This window comes from Tupaia chinensis, unplaced genomic scaffold (assembly GCF_000334495.1).
Source record: "Tupaia chinensis unplaced genomic scaffold, TupChi_1.0 Scaffold000048_1, whole genome shotgun sequence".
Classification (NCBI taxonomy): Eukaryota; Metazoa; Chordata; class Mammalia; order Scandentia; family Tupaiidae; genus Tupaia; species Tupaia belangeri.
The window spans coordinates 3,173,065-3,192,624 of NW_006159506.1; the positions used below are offsets into that span (position 1 = coordinate 3,173,065).

General features: G+C 43.9%; 2 protein-coding genes across 2 annotated transcripts in view; one reads left to right on the forward strand and one right to left on the reverse strand.

Moving 5' to 3' along the window:
- Positions 1 to 320: 320 nt before the first annotated feature.
- On the forward strand, positions 321 to 16,253 carry ELOVL2 (ELOVL fatty acid elongase 2). Its single transcript, XM_014591018.1, has 7 exons — positions 321 to 384; positions 2,459 to 2,646; positions 6,322 to 6,399; positions 7,904 to 8,075; positions 11,409 to 11,533; positions 11,993 to 12,127; positions 15,756 to 16,253. Exons 1-7 carry the CDS (start codon positions 369 to 371, stop codon positions 15,879 to 15,881), a joined length of 840 nt encoding a protein of 279 aa, XP_014446504.1. The 5' UTR covers positions 321 to 368; the 3' UTR covers positions 15,882 to 16,253.
- The window catches only part of SYCP2L (synaptonemal complex protein 2 like), a 70,350-nt gene continuing 64,031 nt past the window's right edge, over positions 13,242 to 19,560 (reverse strand). Inside the window, exon 33 of the mRNA XM_027774979.1 lies at positions 13,242 to 13,614. The gene's annotated coding sequence lies outside the window, so the exon portion shown is untranslated. The remainder of the gene's footprint in view (positions 13,615 to 19,560) is intronic.

The following is a 19,560-nucleotide window of genomic DNA, read 5'->3' on the forward strand; positions in this document are numbered from 1 at the left end:
TTGCTTGGGGGTCAGTCTCGCCTTTAAGCATTTTAGAGGGGGATGGAATTAAGGTCAGTAACCTGTAAGTGTTTAATCACACCAGGCCTGTTTATAAGGTCTCCTCCTGCCCAAGGAAATGCATAGGAATCGTTTCCTTCCAGATCTTTACAGTAGCTGGAGAAGGCGAGGCCGGCCGCACAGAGCCTGCACTAACTGGTCTGCTGTCCCTCAGGGTGCATGGTCAAGTTCCTGAGGCTGGGCTTCTGGGAGAGTCTAAAGTTGGTAGTAACTTTTGAGAGTTAAATATTTTTTAAAATCCTTTTTCCTTTCTATTTCAGGAGCATCTAAAAGCCTTTGATGATGAAGTCAATGCATTTTTGGACAATATGTTTGGGCCTCGAGGTGAGTGGGCTACTCAGAATAACATAGGAATCCAAGCAAGAGTGCCATTTATCATAGAAAGGCGGTGTTCTTTTGGTGTCTTGGAGATGGTGTGGCACTAACATAAACTTCCTTCACCTCTGACATCCTTTTCTCAGAACATCCAGAAGGCCTCGTTTCTCCTCCTGCTCAACCTTTCCTGGCATTAAAGACATTCTTGGGAGCAGGAAGCCGACAGAGTTAAATGAAGTCATTTCCTGCCGCCGCTCTCTGGCTACAGTGCCAGGCCGTGGCTTCCCTTCCAAGTGGCAGTACCATCCTCCACCTTCCTCACACGTAGTCCTCACTTGCCTTCACAAATCCTCTTTATAGATGTCTGCGCTTTGGTGCCCAGCTGTGTTAGCACAAGTCACTGAGACACTGCACTGTGCAGGCTGGGGTCACAGGAGACCCAGGATTGGTTCCCAGTACAGCCAAAAAACCCAAGCATGGACCAGCATGTGGCATAATGGTTAAGGTGCTGGACTCCCACACGTCTGACCATGGTTCACATCCCGAACCTGGCAGCTTGAAAATCATGTCGGGCATGCATACCTGCGTGCCAAAATGCAGGAGGAGAATGGAGAAGGGACTGTGCTTGGCCATCCCCCACCTCGGGGGTGATTTCTCACTTTTCCTCTCACTATCCTTCTCTCTCCTAGGTGAGGGCACGCCCCCTATGGCAAAGTGCCCAAACAAACAAACAACCCAGACAGGATGATATGTACCTGTAACCCCGGCAACTTAAGGAGTGAGGCAAGAAGGTCACAAGCTTGAGGCTGGCCTGGGCATAGTGAGGCATTGTCTAAAAAGAGGCTGGTGCAGCGGCGTGTACTTGCAGCTCAGCTGGGAGGCTGAGGCAGGAGGCTCATATTAGCCAAAACATCATCTATTGTAGATGCTGTCTGAACAGTGTGTGTGTGTGTGTGTGTGTGTGTGTGAGAGAGAGAGAGTGAGTGAGAGAGGGAGGGAGGGAGGGAGGGAGGGAGGGAGAATGCACGTGCAGTCTCTGCCCAGAACGTTAGAATGAGCTTAGAACCCAATCTATCTCCCTTCCATCACCAGTCTCTTAGACCACCACGGTGCCCTCCCCTCCCCATCTGTTTCCCTCCTCCAGTCATTTATCAAGTATCAGCTGGAATCATATCCTGAAGACCCACGTCATTGTGCAGTACTCTAACTTAAATCCCACCCGTATTTTCCACTGCCCCTAGAGTAAGAACCAAGCTTCTTATCAGGTGCTCTATTAGCTTTGCAGTATGTACTTGACTCAATGTGTTTTTTAAGCTAGCTAGCTAGATGGTAGATAGCCCTTTATATATATATAAATATAGTATCCAGATTCTTGCTGGGATCCCTGTTAAACTCCTAGTTCTGGAGCCAGGCCTGGGTGCTTAGTTTCATTTTCTGCTCCCAGATTGAAGCATCAGCTTCAAGTCTTGGCTTTGCTGTCTTCAGCTTCCCATGATGCATCAGTGTGTGTGGATCCTCTGAACTCGAAACCCATCTCTGGTTTGCTGCATAGTGATCCCAGGCTGACTGGGCCAGTGTGCATTTTCGGAATAAGGGTACAATATTGCTCGGCCTTCCCTGACCACTCAGCTATTCTCCATGGAAGGACAGCAGCACAGTGTGGCGGCCAGGCAGCAGCAGCGACGAGGCCACTAACCACCCTACGTCCTGTGGCAAGTCACTAAAGTTCTCGGGGCCGTTTCTTTTCATCCATAAAATGGCATGACAGTCCTTATGCTGACTTCATACCGACTGACCAGCATAAACAAACTCGGGGGCACGTGAGAACGGTACGCCCCACTTCTCTCTGCTCCCCGTCATTCAGTGTTCAGCTCAGTCCATTCGCTCCATGAAACGATCATCCTCAACTGTTCAGCCTCCACGGGCTTCCCCTCCCTGGAACGCTAACCCAAATCCAGCTTCGTAATGCTGTGTTACCTTGTTCCCTGTTGTGTGTGAAAGGTGAATGAAGTGAAACACGTGTGACAACATTGTCAACAGAAGCGTTCCCCTTCGGGGTGCCCACCCGGTGTGTTTCTTACAGACGCTCGGGTCAGAGGCTGGCTCATGCTGGACTCCTACCTCCCCACCTTCTGCCTCACCGTCGTGTACCTGCTTTCCATATGGCTGGGCACCAAGTACATGAAGGACAGGCCGGCGCTCTCCCTCCGGGGCGTGCTCACCTTGTACAACCTTGGAATCACACTGCTGTCTGCGTACATGCTGGCGGAGGTGAGTGTTCATGTCGTGAACGCGGGAGTCACTAACCCAGCCATCTGTGGAATTGCTGTAGTCACCGCTGGGCCCCAGAACTGTCCAGCGCCACTGTCAGTGCTGTCCTCAGACCTCGAGAACTTGCTCCAGTGTGACCCCCTCTCAGTGCCCCACAACACTTGTTTCTAGCTGGAATTTTTCTCGTCCCAATTTAGGCCTCCTGATTTTTTTTTTTTAGGGCCGCAATCTACTTATAATTTAGAATCACCATTTAGATCTCGGCGGGCCTTTAAAAATCATGTTTTCCTTTTACAAATGATGATACCGAGGCTTAGAAAAGTTACATCATTTGCTCGACAATAGACAGTAACTGAACGACAGTATTTTTAGAACATCAAAAGCAGTTAGTTGACTGAAATGCAAGTGTGAGGGGTCTTCAAGAAGTATGTGGAAGATATATATTGTGAAAAGACTATGCATATATTTCACACTGACCTTCCAGCTCAGCCCTCAGGCCCTTACATCACACACTCATTCCTTTGTAAAGCGCCAAACCCACCTGGTTTTGTGAGGGAAGAACAAGTAGTGATTGCCCTGCCTATACAACCAAAGTTACTCTACTCTGCATAACACAAGGGGAAAATCTAAGTGTGCTAAACTTGCTCCAGTGAAATAAGTGAATAAACAAATGAGAGGGAAATCATCTTTTAGGAAAACATTATTCATACAAGTTATAAGTGGCTGATAGTGCAAATATAGCTGCCTTCTTGGTATGCTGAAATATTTTTTTTTACAATTGTATTATCGAACTTTATTTATTTTAATTTGACCAGTGAGGGACAGAGTTGAGAGAGGGAGGGAGGGAAAGTGAGAAAACAAGTCGGGTCCAGGACTCAAACCGCTGTCTGCCAGGTGGGAATCCAGCGCTCCCAACAACCACACCACCTGCCAGCCCCAGGTGTGCTCAAATTCTAAAAGGAAATAAATCCTTGCTTTAAAATACATGGTCTCTGACCCAGAGATTATTCTGTGCATTATTCTAATATGCACCATTACAATGGGGAATAACTGTTACCTTAAATGAAGGAATAACGAGAATGAAGCTCCAATAATGGAATTCCAGGTGTAAGCCAGAGAGCAGGAGATGAAATTTGGGATTAAAGAAGCCGTGCTGCCAACTCTAAATCACATCTCATGGCTGCCGCTAATTTACCCGATTCTGAAAAGAGCTTCTATGTTCGGTTCTTTACGAGGTGAATTGAACTCACTAGATGAGCTTGCAAGATAGCAAATTATGGGATTAATCTTTCTATACAATAAAGGAAAGGTGCTCTTCCTTGTGTTGCATTTCAGGCTGAATCCCCTCGCAGGGGCCAGCCTCAGTGTCCAACCCCCTAGCCGCTGATGCCTGTGAACAGAGCTTTAGCACAGGAGTCAGACAGCGGGTGCTCGTTCCACGGTGCTACTTGGTGTAATATGGAGAAGTTGCTTGGCCTTTGTGAACCTAAGGCCACCTGTTATAAAGTGGACATACATTTATCCTGCTTAACTCTTGGGTGAGTTGTAAAAATTAATGAACTCTGTTTAGCAAACATTTACCGAGCTCCTCACGGGTGCTGTGAGCTCTGCAAACTCTGAAGGTATAAAATGTGTAAGATGTGACTTTCGAGCCTGAAGGGCTCATAGACCAGTACACAGTAAGAGTCAGTAAGTGTGAGGATGCTTTTAAATGACCAAGTTCTAGTTGAGCACTAGTTACCACTGACAGGAACAGGAATACAATAGAGCTTTGAATGACCAAGTAAATGATTTCTGTCGCTTCTTGGGGGAACATGTCTGCACTGATCCATGCCTGCCCCTGATTTTACCTGCTGCTTATCCGCCCTCTCACGCCGTTCTCTCTCTCTCAGTTCCATAGCTCTGCCTTCATCATGTGCCGGTCTCCTCTCTTGGTCATCAACACCTTTACATCAGTTTCATTTTTATAATGCACTTTCAGGTTTTGTCTCAGAGATGTTAGTCTAGAAATAGGTTTAACCTTGCTAAGTTATGCCCTGGCTACATGTTTGCTTAGGACAGGGAGTCACCAACGATGATTACCATTCTTTCAACAAATACTTACGGAGCCTCTACGCTGTGTCAGTCTATTCTAGATTCTACGGCACAGACTTGACCCGTAGGATGGAAAGTGACAAGCTGGTGGTAGGATAGGCCTCTCTGAGGAGGTGACATTTGCGCTGAGACTGAGTGACAGAGTGGATAGGAGAGAGAATGGATTCAGATGAGACGGAGAGATGGCAGATCACACAGCTCTAGATGTAAGACAGGAAACAGTAGGTCTATTGACTATAATAACATATAAATCAAAACCAAGTGCCTTATAGAAGTTTTTTTTTTGTTTTTGAGAGGTTTTTGCTATAGGGTACATGTGCTCACCAGACAGAGAGAGACATACAGACAGAAAGCAAGAAATCACCCCTCAGGGGGGATGGCCACACCGCAATCCCTTCTCCTCCATTCTCCTCTTGGGATCTTGAGCATGCACGCACACGCACCCAGTGTGAGTTTAAGCCACCGGGTCCGGAACTCAAACTGCGGTCAACTACATGGGAGTCCAGCGACATAGCCATTACACTAACTGCTGGTCTCTAGAATTTTAAGTTTTTACAGGAAGAAAACTTTGGTAGAATTAAGAAAAAGCTCATTTTCTCACGATGCTGTGGAAAGAACACTGAGTAATGAATTAGCATGTCTAAATCTAAATCATTGTCCCACCACTTTTTTTTTTGGAGAGGCTTTTGCTATAGGGCACATGTACTCACCAGAAAGACAGACAGAAAGTGAGAAATCACCCCCAGGGGGGATGGCCATGCCACAATCCCTTCTCCTCCATTCTCCTCTCAGGATCTTGGGCATGCAGGCACACACGCCCAGCCTGAGTTTAAGCTACTGGGTCAGGGACTCGAACTGTGGTCGACTACACTAGAAGAGTCCAGCAACATAGCCATTGTGCCAACTGCTGGTCTCCAGCCTACCACTTTATAGCCCTATAGTCATGTGCCAATAATTTGCTCTTCAGATATTTGCTGAGCACTTACTCTGTTCCAAACAGTGGGCACAGAACTGTAGATGCAAAGATGAGCAAAAACAGCACTATTTAATGGAGCTTTTTGGTTTTTTGAGAGAAATGGGAAGGATAGATGTTAATTCATCACATAAATTGTCTGATTATCAAGTAGCCATAAGTACAGTGAAGAAAATCATCTAAGAACTTTTCTGAGCCCTGTTTTTTTGTTATCTGTAAAACTGCAATAAAAAAAATCTCATAAAATTATTGATGGTCAAATAAGATGAATATGTGAACCAATGTGAAGTATTACATCTTTAGCGTAGTTTTCTCAGAGGTTTACACCGAGTTAATTCTACATTTTACTTGTAGAAACTTGACTAATTTCTTGCATAAATTTTGTACCATAAATGATGGCTAAATTGTTATTTTGGGCTGATGTAAATAAAAGTAAAAATACATTTCAATTCAACTGCAGGAATTAAATCCCTTAATAACATGATTGGATTGAGACAATTCTGGGACATTCCCACTCCAGCCTTGAACAGACGCCAGTCAGATATGAATGGGAACTTCTGTTTGCGTCCAAATTCTTGTGATTTTTTTCCCTCTTGACTCTTTTGCAGCTCATTCTCTCCAGCTGGGAAGGCGGCTACAACTTACAGTGTCAAAATCTTGACAGTGCTGGGGAAGCTGATATCCGGGTGAGTTTGCAGAGCAAATCAACCACCTAGCGCTGTCTCTGGTTGGGACGGACAAGGCATTGTCTCCTTCCAGATATGAGGGTGGGTGGGGTTAGGAGTTCCTGTTACAGTAAAATGACAGGTAGCAAAGATGTTTCCCAAGTGTCCATTCAGAGGGGACTGGCTGAAAAGCCATAGCCTGTCCACGCAGAGGACGCTCTACAAAGTGTAGTGAGGAAAGTCTTGCCACCATTACGGAACTTTCTCCAGAATATATTTACATGAAAAAAAGCAACTTACAGTATAATAGCATAGTACCTTCTGTGCAAAAGTGAAATGAGTGTGCATGTTACATGATGGCATGGCAAATCCAAAGCTAATAAGAACTGTGTCCTTCCAGATGAAGGGACAGGGCAGAGAGGAGTGATTTTGGAACCATGCCTACCCCTGATTTTGTTATACTGACAGTTTGTCTCTCAAACGTTTTACCCAAGGGTGTGCCATGAATTCATCTTCTCTTTTTTAAGAGATTTTTTACTATAGGGCGTGTGCGCTCACCAGAAAGACAGAGGGAGAGAAAGCAAGAAGTTACCCCGGTTTACATAATTATGAAACAAAGTTAAATCTAAAAAGCAATTCATACTTCGATTCCATAAACTTTATTTTTAATTCCCAGAAGCAGGTGTGCTCGCTAAAGAGGGAAAAGGAAAAATCTCCCCTGTGGAGTGTGGTCACGTCACAATCCTCCATCTCTCCATCCAATCAGGATTTGGGCACTTAAGTGCATGATCCCAATAGGCCGTGGTCAACTCCCAGTGGCCAGCCACCATGCTCATCCTCAAAGCTCTCGTCTCCTTTGCGAAACTTCGTGAGCCCTCACTGCACTGTATGTTCCTAGCAGTTGCTGAGCCAGTGGGTTGCTGCTGCTGCAAGCCATCTTCGCTGATTTACAAACCACTTTGAACTCGAATAAGAACATTATTCAAATTTGTTTTTTGTCTAACAATTTCCATAGTTTAGAATACATTTAAAATGGCAAGCAATAAATTATTAGCCCCCCCAACAAAAAGGGAGAAATGTACATTAAAATGATGTATGACATTTATTTAAGAGTGTATCCCATAGTGGATGGCGTGGTGGTTAAGGTGCTGGACACTCCCACATGGCCGACGACGGTTTGAGTCCTGGAACTGGTGGCTTGTTTTCTCACTTTCTCTCTCTGTCTCATCTCTAGTTAAATTAAATGAATGAATAAAAATTTCTTTAAAAAAAATCTCCCATATCAAATGGCAAATGTCAACAATGCAAAACTGCAATTACTTTTGCACCAACTTAATATTTCAGAAAGATCATTCATCTTTCACTAGAGGCGGTAGATTGCTTAGAGTAAGCAGCTAGCGGCAAGGACACCAGCTAGCGGTGAGCCACTCTTCCCACAACGTGGGGAGCGGCGCACACCCTGAAGCACAGATGGCAGCGAGGAACACCGTCGCTCCCTCACCTTCCCCCTTCACAATCCTCACAGGTAGCCAAGGTGCTGTGGTGGTACTACTTCTCCAAACTGGTCGAGTTCCTGGACACGATTTTCTTTGTTTTGCGGAAAAAGACGAGCCAGATCACTTTTCTTCACGTGTACCACCACGCCTCTATGTTTAACATCTGGTGGTGTGTCTTGAACTGGATACCATGTGGACAGAGTAAGTTCTCTTGTTCATTTCGTAGCTCTCCGGATAGCTTTCATGAGACCACTGGTGCTTCTCCTGGGTGGGGCGTCGCAGGAGTTCAGGCGAGAGTGAAGGGAGGCCACTGACAGCTGCCCGGTCGTGGTAGGAAGCAGGCGTCTGCCACTGGCCTTTTAGCTGTTGGGTTTTGATATTGGCAAACATCCGTGTAACCGTAAATTTAAAAAATGTTTTCTTGCCCACACACCGCATGTCAGATGGTCAGATGCACACACCCGGCTGGAGTGGTTTTCTTCCAGTAAGTCACACAGAAATGTAACCTCTGTAGAACGTAAAACTGAGAAGCCTTAACATCTGAAACGGCCCACCTGCACCTCAGTGGCAAGGTGGCTGTGGAAGGGGCCACGTGTCTGCAGGCGTCGCACACTGCCTGGTAATAACTTTTTAACTGAGAACTATAATAAGTACACTTTGTCACGGCCCCATGTTCTCTTATTTTTAAAATACAAAAATTGGGGGAAACAGTATTTCCCCAGGCTCTGTAGCATAGATACCTTGGGGTATTATTTAAAAATCCAATTTTACTTTCATAGGAAGCTGATTAGGAGTCAGGCCCACAGACTGGTGGTTGAGAGAGCTGGATACCACATAGTTGGGGGAGCATGTGCATGCCTGCCCACCCAAAATTCTGACAGGAGGAGAAAGGAGAAAGGATTGCAGCATGGCCATGCCCCATTGGGAGGTGTGTTCTCCGTCTCCTTCCCTGTCTTTTTCTGGCAAATGCACATGCCGCTAGTTTTTATTTTTTTTTTTTTAATTTTGCTACAGAGCACATGCACTTCCCAGGGAGAGAGAGAGAGACAGTGAGAGTATCACCCCTCAAGAGGAATGGCTATGCTACAGTCCCTTCTCCATTCTCCTTTCGGGATTTTGGTCATGCACACACACATACATGACGTGTTTTTCAGGCCTCTGGGTCCAAGACTTGAACTGTGTGCTAGCAATTTATTTTTTTTAAAGCTGATGACAATTCTCACTGCATTGATTTAATTCATTAATGGGTCAGTTACAATGTACATTTGAAATCTTGTGCACAAGAATTTTCAAATATTTCACGAATCATCAGAAAAGGTAAACTTAGATCAAAATGATCCTGTTGTAGGATTTAAGATCTTATACAACTGATATTAGAAAAAATACCCAAGGGGCCAGCAGGTGGCATGGTAGTTAAGGCACCAGACTCCCACATGGCTGAACACTGTTCAAGTCATAGACCTGGTGGCTTGAAAATCACACCGGGCACATCGTACATGTGTGCCCAAAATCCCAAGAGAAGAATGAAGGAGAAGGGACTGCAATGTGCCATCGGGCCCCCCCCCCCCCGGAGGGGGGGCGAGTTCTCACTTTCACCCGTCTCTATCCAGCAAGCATTCATGCCCTATAGCAAAAACCTTAGAAAACAGAGAGAGAGAGAGAAAAAAATAAAACATAGATATTTGGAATTTGTCATGAACTGTGACGGTAGAAATGAAAACTTCAGTGTAAGGAGATTGTTGAGGTACAGTGAGCAGAAAGATATACTTGTAGATGAGAATCTAGTTTCCAGAGTTACTGATTTTACTCTTTCTTCTTTAATATCCAGGAGAATTACCAAGGTTAAATTTTTTAGGAATATTCCAGTTTCATTACAAATCACTAAGCATCTAAAATTATTCAAATCTCTGTAAAGACATAGTTCTGTGAGTAACGTACTAGGGCGTGACCACTTCTGTTTGAGATTGTAAAAATGATAAGCACCAGCCACTCACTGTTCAGTAACGGAGGGAAATGAAAACTCCGGTAGGCAAAGCAGTTTCTCTCACATTGTGCCACTTGGTTCTTTGAACCCTTGTGTTTTTAATTGAAGTCAGGCACCATAGAAACTTAAGTCTGGCTAGTATTTGGTGAGGTTATATACACATGGTTCATACCTTTTGTTTCTTATTCATTGATTTGCTTTTATCTAGCTAGATGACTAATCAGGGACTAGCAAATCAGGCTACAGAATTAAAATTAACCCATATACGTACAATGATTTTTTTAGTCGTATAGTCTGTTATCTCAGCTAATCCCATTACAGCTGTAGCAGGTAGTTATTAAGCCTGTTTTCTAGGGAACCAGCAATTAGCATAACGGCTATGTCGCTGGATTCCCACGTGGTCGACCGCGGTTCGCGTCCCGGACCCGGTGGCTTAAAACTCACGCCGGGCGCGTGTGCATGCGTGCCCAAGATCCCGAGAGGAGAATGGAGGAGAAGGGATTGCGGCATGACCATCCCCTCTGGGGGGTGATTTCTCGCTTTCTGTCTCTCTGTCTCTCTCTGTCTGGCAAGCGCACGCGCCCTATAGTGAAAACCTCTCAGAAAAAAAAAAAAACTGTTTTCTAGATAAAAAATAAATATTTACAGCCATTGTATCCAAGCAGACCGAGCTAGCAAGTGGTTCTCTAATGTCAGACTCTCCCACCATTGTACGGACAGCTCCCAGACCAGCCATCTGGATCCCAAACTATCACCTGTATTCACTGTACCAAGCACTGTTCTAAGCATTTTTATGTACTGTAATCCTTACAACCATCAGTTCCCTGTCATAGGTAATCTGTGACATCTCATCTCTTACAGCTAAATCTTGCAGCCTTAGTTGACCCAACATATAATAGCCCTCTCCCTTTTGGCTTCCTGAAACACTGTTCACTTACATTGGCCACCATTGTAGGGAGGACTCTTCAGGAAGATGATGGCGGGGGACAGGATTTCACATATTCCTGAGACCACTGGCCAGCTTCTCCCTCTCCTCAGCCTTCTCTCACCTCTCCAGAAACTCTTGGTTCCCAAGACCCCTTCCGGTAGAATTTCCTTGATTATGAAGAACTGATATGTCTCTGCATTACCCTGTTCAGCCACAGGCAAAAGGCTTTATCCATGGTTCAGCGCAAAATGGCTTACCCATGGTTCAGCGCAAAGACAGCTCGCTCTCAGAATTTTGCCACCAGGTTTGAGCTAACGTTTTTTTCCCCCCTGATTAGCTCACAAAGTGACAGCTAAAGAAATAGTAAAACCTTTGTAAATAAGGAATCCTGTTTGGCACTCTAAATGAAAAAGACCCCAGTTTAGTCCCATCTACGAGTTTTTTCTGAAACTCTGAATAAGGGCACAGTGATGGGGAAGTTGCCAATGTGAGTTCTATTATATAATCATGTCGTATTTGCTGTTCACCTTCAGTGACGATGCACTGGAAGACTCTCACTTGACAAAGAATGAACAGCCCTACTTCCTAGAGTGGTGGTGATGTTCACACTGTACTTCCACAGGTTTCTTTGGACCGACACTGAACAGTTTTATCCACATTCTGATGTACTCCTACTACGGCCTTTCTGTGTTCCCCTCCATGCACAAGTACCTCTGGTGGAAGAAATACCTCACGCAGGCCCAACTGGTATGTTATTCCTCCTTTCAGCTCTTCAGGTGGCTCAGGGATGAGGGGAAGGAAATAGAAATCTTAGTCTCTCCAGATGTCAGAGGCCTTTCTGTATGTGCTGAAGGTGCCCATGGTAAATATGTATGTTAACATATCCTTTGTATATGTAAGATGCATACAGTGGTAAGTGCGTTGCTTTGAAATATAGAATACTTTTTAATACAATTTAGTGCTTTATAAGTAGTTTTTATCTAAATAATCTTAGCTCCTACTTTTCATGAGAAATTAATAATGAGCCGTTTTATACGCTGATGTAATTCCAGTAACGTTTCTGGATAAGGCAGCGCTCCAGGACACTTGCTGTTCCTGCAAGGTTTCCAGAAAACGGTGGTCGTGCCCATCTAACCTGCTTGAACCCTGGCCTGGCCCCACGAGACTGGGGGGGCTGGCTCACTGTTACGCCCTCTCCCCACACAGGTTCAGTTCCTCCTCACCATTACACACACCCTGAGTGCTGTCGTGAGGCCCTGTGGCTTCCCCTTCGGCTGCCTCATCTTCCAGTCTTCCTACATGCTGACCTTGGTCATCCTGTTCTTAAATTTCTACGTTCAGGTATGTGTAACATAAACAGCAGTAAAGCTAGCGGACTATACGCTGTGGCATCATATGTCGTTTAATTTTACTGATTAAATTCTACAGTAGCACATGGCTGCTGGTAAATCCCAGTAACAGCAGTCCACAAAGGACAACGGGAGACTCGCATTCCTAACCCTGCTCTTCCTCCTCGACGGATAGCCACGGCCACTAGTCTAGAGAGCACCTGTGGACATTTTTCAAAGCATGCTCCCACAGTTTCATCAAATCATTGGGTTATGGGACCAGCAGTTGACATAATGGCTATGTCACTGAACTCCCATGTAGTCAACCGAGGTTCCAGTCCCGGACCCAGGGCTTAAACTCACACTGGCCATGTGTGCGTGCGTACCCAAGATCCTGAGAGGAGAATGGAGGAGAAGGGATTGCGGCATGGCCATCTCCCCCCCGGGGGATAATTTCTTACTTTCTGTCTCTCTGTTTTCTGGCGAGCGCATGCACCCTATAGCAAAAAACTCTCTGTCGTGAGCCCCTGTGGCTTCCCCTTCGGCTGCCTCATCTTCCAGTCTTCCTACATGCTGACCTTGGTCATCCTGTTCTTAAATTTCTACGTTCAGGTATGTGTAACATAAACAGCAGTAAAGCTAGCGGACTATACGCTGTGGCATCATATGTCGTTTAATTTTACTGATTAAATTCTACAGTAGCACATGGCTGCTGGTAAATCCCAGTAACAGCAGTCCACAAAGGACAACGGGAGACTCGCATTCCTAACCCTGCTCTTCCTCCTCGACGGATAGCCACGGCCACTAGTCTAGAGAGCACCTGTGGACATTTTTCAAAGCATGCTCCCACAGTTTCATCAAATCATTGGGTTATGGGACCAGCAGTTGACATAATGGCTATGTCACTGAACTCCCATGTAGTCAACCGAGGTTCCAGTCCCGGACCCAGGGCTTAAACTCACACTGGCCATGTGTGCGTGCGTACCCAAGATCCTGAGAGGAGAATGGAGGAGAAGGGATTGCGGCATGGCCATCTCCCCCCCGGGGGATAATTTCTTACTTTCTGTCTCTCTGTTTTCTGGCGAGCGCATGCACCCTATAGCAAAAAACTCTCAAAAAAAAAAAAAATCATTGGGTTATAGATACAGTTCTTCATTTGCAGCATGTTTGTACTGTGGTACCAAAGTCTGAAAGTTAAATACAGATCCAGGAATCAACACGAAGGGAGAAAAACATGGGCATATTGAATTTAATATTAAAAAAAAATACTGTTCCCTTGATGTTGTAGACTCTGGCAGACCAGTGCAGAAAGGTCACATTGACTTTTTATCAAGTATCATTTTCTCTTTAATTAACCATGTGAATAGAAGAGAGCTTCCAAATGGAGTTCAAAGAGACTCAGTTATGGAGGAAGCCATGAAAGCTGTAATGGGGCAGGCCTCAGGTGGCTGGAGATTTAAATTGCTCTCCTTTGTGGGCTGGGGAAATGGAAAGCTTCACCTAAAAGAATAAGAACATATATTTATATTCAAAACAGAACTTTTGAAATTGTATTCAACTGAATTTCCTTTTTCAAACAGTAAGTGCTTTCTTAATTTTTTAGTTTGCATGTGCTAAAAAATTAACCCGCAGTGGTTTTAGAAAAAAAATAATCAACTGTGGGAGACCCAGCCTCTGTGGCACAGTCAGGTGGGTGCCAGGCTAGCGTTGGAAGGCATGCGCCCACTGTGTTCGAGACCCCAACCCAGCTGGCCTGAAAACGCCAGGCGTGTGCATGCCCAGAACCATGCAGGGCACGATGTGTGCAGCCACCGTGGAAGGTGCTTCTCTCGCTCATGCACACGCTGTTGTGAATTTAATAAAAATAAAATAAAATGAAAGTACAACTTTGGGGACTGAGCTTTTGATAGCTTTTCAGATCTTGTCTTAACTGCAATTGGACTGAGTAGGCTTTGTCTTTTTTGAGATCAAAGTTTGTAAAGAAATAACTATTAGTGGAACCAAACAAAGCCATACACACTCACACGCACACAAAAAACAAAAAGCCACCACTGAGTGGTAAAGGAAAGCTAAGGGGGAGTCATTTTTGCACCAAGTATTAAAATTGGAAGAGAAGTCTGAAGCCCAGCTGGGCAGGTCATGGTGCGAAATGCTTTAACCCTACAAGCTGGCTCATACGGAATCTTGGTCCTAAAATTGAGCATATAATTTTAGCCTTGATTCCCCCCCCCCTTTTTTTAAAGCAGGGGGTTAATAAGTAAAAATAAGATGAAAGATATGCTGTTATTAATAATATTAACACTTTTTTTTTTTGGAGAGGTTTTTGCTATAGGGCCCGTGTGCTCACCAGAAAGACAGAGACAGAGAGACAGAAAATGAGAAATCAACCCCCAGTGGGGATGGCCACACTGCAATCCCTTCTTCTCCATTCTCCTCTTGGGATCTGGGACACACACACGCAACACGTGCCCAGTGTGAGTTTAAGCCACCAGATCTGGGACTCAAACTGTGGTCGACTACATGGGAGTCCAGTGACATAGCCATTACACCAACTGCTGGTCCCAATAATATTAACACTTTAACAGCACTTTTAACTTCAATTATATTTCTTTTAAATATTTTCTCCAAGTGAACAAGTGTGGAATAATTTGAAAGCTAATATACTACACAAATCCTAACATAGATAAGATGAAAGAAACAACTTTTCATTGAAATTCACACATTTGTCAGTGTTTGTACCTCATTTCATCTGTAATCAGAGGCTTCAAATGGTTATACATATCTATTTTTTAATTAAAAACAATTTTAGCTGCCAGAGGGCATTCATGCACTTGCCAGAGACAGGGTGGGGGAGTACCATGCAGTGTCCTCCCCATCCCTCCACCCTGTTGGGATTTGGGGTACACATGTGCACATACATGTGTGCATGTTTTCCAAGCCACCAGGTCTGAGAGTTGAAGCACATTCGACCATATGGGCTTCAGCTTCCTTGAACAGCAGGCCATGAGGCTGGCCTAGATTCCCCCTGCCCAAGTATACTTATTTAATTCTTTTGTAAGTGAGAGAGACAGAATTCCTCACAGTGTCCTAACACCACAATCCATCTTAACCAGCCCTGGATCAGGGACGCACACATGTCTTTTTTTTTTTTTTTTAAGAGAGATTTTTGCTGTAGGGCACGTGCGCTTGCTGGAGAGACAGAGATGAGAGACAGAAAGCGAGAAGTCACCCCTTAGGAGGGATGGCCATACAGCAATCCCTTCTCCTCCATTCCCCTCTGGGGATTTTGGTGATATATGCACACATACCCAGCAAGAGTTTTAAGCTACCGGGTCTGGGATTCAAACCATGGTTGACTACTTGGGAGTCCAGTGACATAACCATTACGCCATCTGCTGGTCCTGCATGTACCTGTTTTTGCTCAGGGAGGCCTTGAGGCTTGAACTGGTTACTTTCCATGTGGAATTGCCTTTTAGATCATCACATTTTACTGCTGTGCCACCATCTGGCCCTAAACAGCAACTCTTACTTAGAAAGTCCAGTGCCCAACAAAATGTGTTGTTTTAACTATGTGCAACATCAGAGACCAGGTCTTAATAATCCTTTTTTTCTTTCTTTCCAAAAATACACACATCCAAAAGACATACCGAAAAAAGCCAATGAAGAAAGATATGCGTGAGCCCTCTGCAGGAAAAGAAGTTAAGAATGGGTTTTCCAAAGCTTACTTCGGTGTGGCTAACGGAGTGACCAACAAGAAGGCACAGTGAAAGCGGAGCAACTGAAGAAGCGCCTACACCAGCTTAACAGATTCGCTTGTTTTAAAGCAAAGACTGAATTGAAAGTTACACACGTTTTAGCAGCAACTAATTTCTTTTGAGTTTATAAATCATTTGTACCCAGAATGTATTAATATATGGCTATTAGGTAATCTGTTAACTGAATGCTTTGGGTCAGCATTGAGGTGATGCTGAACTCTCTAGACCTCAGAACTGGTGCGCCTTTTCCGCCCGCCCGCTGACACAGACCTAACCCCGACCAGAGGCTGTCTTTGTAACGCCTTACCGATGTACAAAGCCAGCAACCATGAGCATTGTTACCCCGGGCAAATCCTCAAATAAAAAGTTTTGTTCTGACTAAAATGTTTAAAACCACATACTATATTCTAATTCAGGGTATGTTCTCATCTACATGAAGCATTAAGTACCAGTGCATAAAGCAATCAGTCCCTTTGTTCCTTCAGGAATCAACCCCAGAAACTAGGTCCTAAATGGAAGACAGAACAATCTAGCAACACCTTTCTCCCTTCAAACCAGAGTCTTGTCTGTCAAATTCCTATAACCACTCATGATGCTAAACTTAGGGTAATGAAACTCCTTTGTTTTTATTTTGAAGATTAGTTATTCAAAGGAGAAGAAAATTCTTCAGCCAAATCCTCATCACTCAGGGGCTTTGGATAGGAGTGAATTCCTCACTGTTAATTTGGTTTAATTATTCATACATTCCTGTCTACCTCTTGTGTTAGTTAGGCTAGGTTAATAAAGACACAATACTCCATACTAAAAGTGGCATGTAAGTCTGGCTGCCCATTTCCTTACAAGAACTGGAGTCCAATCGTCCTTCTCTTTGTGCCACTAAATATTAATAAATCAGGAGTCACAGAACAAGGGGTGCAGGACAGAAACTGGATTTCTCAAACTCTTTCTCATGAGCCTACTTGCGAATAAAGACCTGCTGTCACTCTTGGCAGGTTAAACTTTTGAAAACAGAAAGAAGAATAATTTGGAAAGATTCCAACACTGAGCCATGGGCTGGCAAGCAGCCAGGATGAAAATGCCTGTGACAAACTCGGCACATCCTTCCCCTGCTCAGATCCTGCGGTCCCTCCCGAGAAGCCAACACAAAAGCCGGCGAAAGCGTTCAAGAATACTTCCTTTCATCCTTTGTCGGACCGTCAGTGACTATCAACTCTACCAAGAAACGAGACAGTATTTCCTGGAGATCTGATGAACTTACACGCTATAAAAGTTGACCTCCCCATTTTGACAGACCGTCTTCTTTCCTACCTTGTGTTTTTAAAGTAAGGTTTCAGGTTATCACACTGACATCAAGTGTGTCAGCACCGGAAAGACAATTTCTCTAATACTGCCCTGACACATTCCTACCCAGAATGCCTTTCTGTCCCTTCTTGGCCTTCTTTCCTTCCAAGCTTCCTTTTTAAAATTACTTTCCCAGTGGGGCCGGCAGGTGGTACAGTGGCTAAGGTGCTGAACTCCCACATGGCTGACCATGGTTCAAGTCCTGGACCTGGTGGCTTGCTGTCTCATTTTCCCTCTCCAGTCAAACTAAAAAATAAATAAAATGATTTTTTAAAAATGATTTTCCCAGTTAAAAATCGTACTGATTTTTCTAAGTTTTACTTCATGCGATCTACCCTCAAGATTCTGGGTATTTTCTGAAAGGTTGTTAATGCCAGAGGATCTATTTCTGTTGAACAGACCTCTTCCTGTCTGATGCCTGCTTACTCTTCTATTTCTTTCTACATTCTTTTCTAAAATGGACTTTTGCTCCAGGGTGCTTAGATATTACTACTTCCATCACCTTTTAACTGTATCTAATGGATTGTTCCTTTCCTGCAATTCGTTTTCAAATAAGGGCTGGCTTCAGATATGACTGTTACTGCTCTTCTATGAGAAAACGAGCTGGACTAAAGAGAAGCTCCTTGGAGAAACTGGAATGTGGTTCTGTTTTACATTTCAAACACTGGCTAAAATCTATTACCAAAGTGCACTCCAGGCTTAAAAACAAACAAACAAACAAACAAACAAAAACTTAGAAGACAGACCTCACCAGTCATGGTATTCAGCTTATTCGTGATTGCTAATGAGGCCCCCCCCCCAGTCTCACTGCACCATATCTGTAATGTGGGACATTCTCATGGGCTTCGTGTCTACACAGCAAGGAGCTATCCATCCTTCAGCAGACATACAAAGTCAAGCAGCTTTGAAACCTCTCAGATCAAAGTGGAAAACTTGGTAATGAACTTCCAAACTGATGTCAGAAATTTAAGTGATAAGTTTCAGGATACTTCTAACTTGGTTCATTTTAGTCAAGTTTAGTAAAAACACTTAGAGCCTTACACCATTGAAGGGCTGATGAAAATCCAGAGTTAGGAAATCTTAGCCACAAGATCTGAATCAGGTAGTTTACCCTGTCACTAAGTGTTGTAACTTTAAAAAGACAAAATTTTCCTTTTGAATGTAATTTTCCTAAAACAGAGCTGTAAAAAAAGAGAAAAAAATGCTAACTGTATGATCTGTTAAAAAAAATGGAAAATATCTTTTCTCAAATAAATTCCCTCTTACTCATGGGAATGAACACACTTAAATGAATACTACAAAGCATTATCTGTTAATAATTCCTCCAGTTTTTAAGCTAACAAAATAAGAGTGTTTACCAAATGGAATTTTCAGCCTATCAAAATTATATTTACATGTATATGTATACATACATATATGTATTCATATATACACACACACACACATTCTGGGGGATAAAGTCCTCCCCACCCCCAACAGAGTATTTCTTACTATCATTTTAAGGCAAAATGGCATTTACTATGATGAGCAGGACAGCATTTTGTATGTAAGAGGCTATTCTAGGGAACCAGCAGTTAGCGTAATGGCTATGTCGCTGGATTCCCACGTAGTCGACCGCGGTTCGCATCTCAGACCCGGTGGCTTAAATCTCACGCCGGGCGCATGTGCGTGCGTGCCCAAGATCCCGAGAGGAGAATGGAGGAGAAGGGATTGCGGCGTGACCATCCCCCCTGGGGGGTGATTTCTCGCTCTCTGTCTCTCTCTGTCTGTCTGGCGAGCGCACGCGCCCTACAGCGAAAACCTCTCAAAAAAAAAAAAAAAAGAGGCTATTCTAGTTCTTTCCAATATTTTCATATCAATTTGTGAGTTGGGGCTTTCTTATTGGAAAATAAGAATATCACTATTTTGTTTTCCTTTGAAAGTAGTTGGCTGTTAACATGGTATCATGATTAGGGTGGACGGGGAGACAGGAGAAGCCATTTTTCTTTGTAGATATGAAGCATTCTGTATGATTGTTGTATAATAAATTGATTTTTACACTAAAGCAAAGCATGTTGCGATTTTTCCTCATCTGGTTCAAAGAAGTTCACATGTGTGTTTATTTGGTATGTCAAATGGCCTATCACTCAGGGACTTTTTTTAAAAATAAAATGATATTTTAGCCTTTCATTTTAGATGTTTAATTCTTTTTTCATTTCAACAAGCTGTGAGATTTTATGTAGCATTATTGCCTTTACATAGTATTTGAATTACTGGGACCAATAGATGGCATAATGGTTATGTCACTGAACTCCCACATAGTCAACCACAGTTTGAGTCCTAGACCCAGCTGTTTAAATTTCACGCTAGG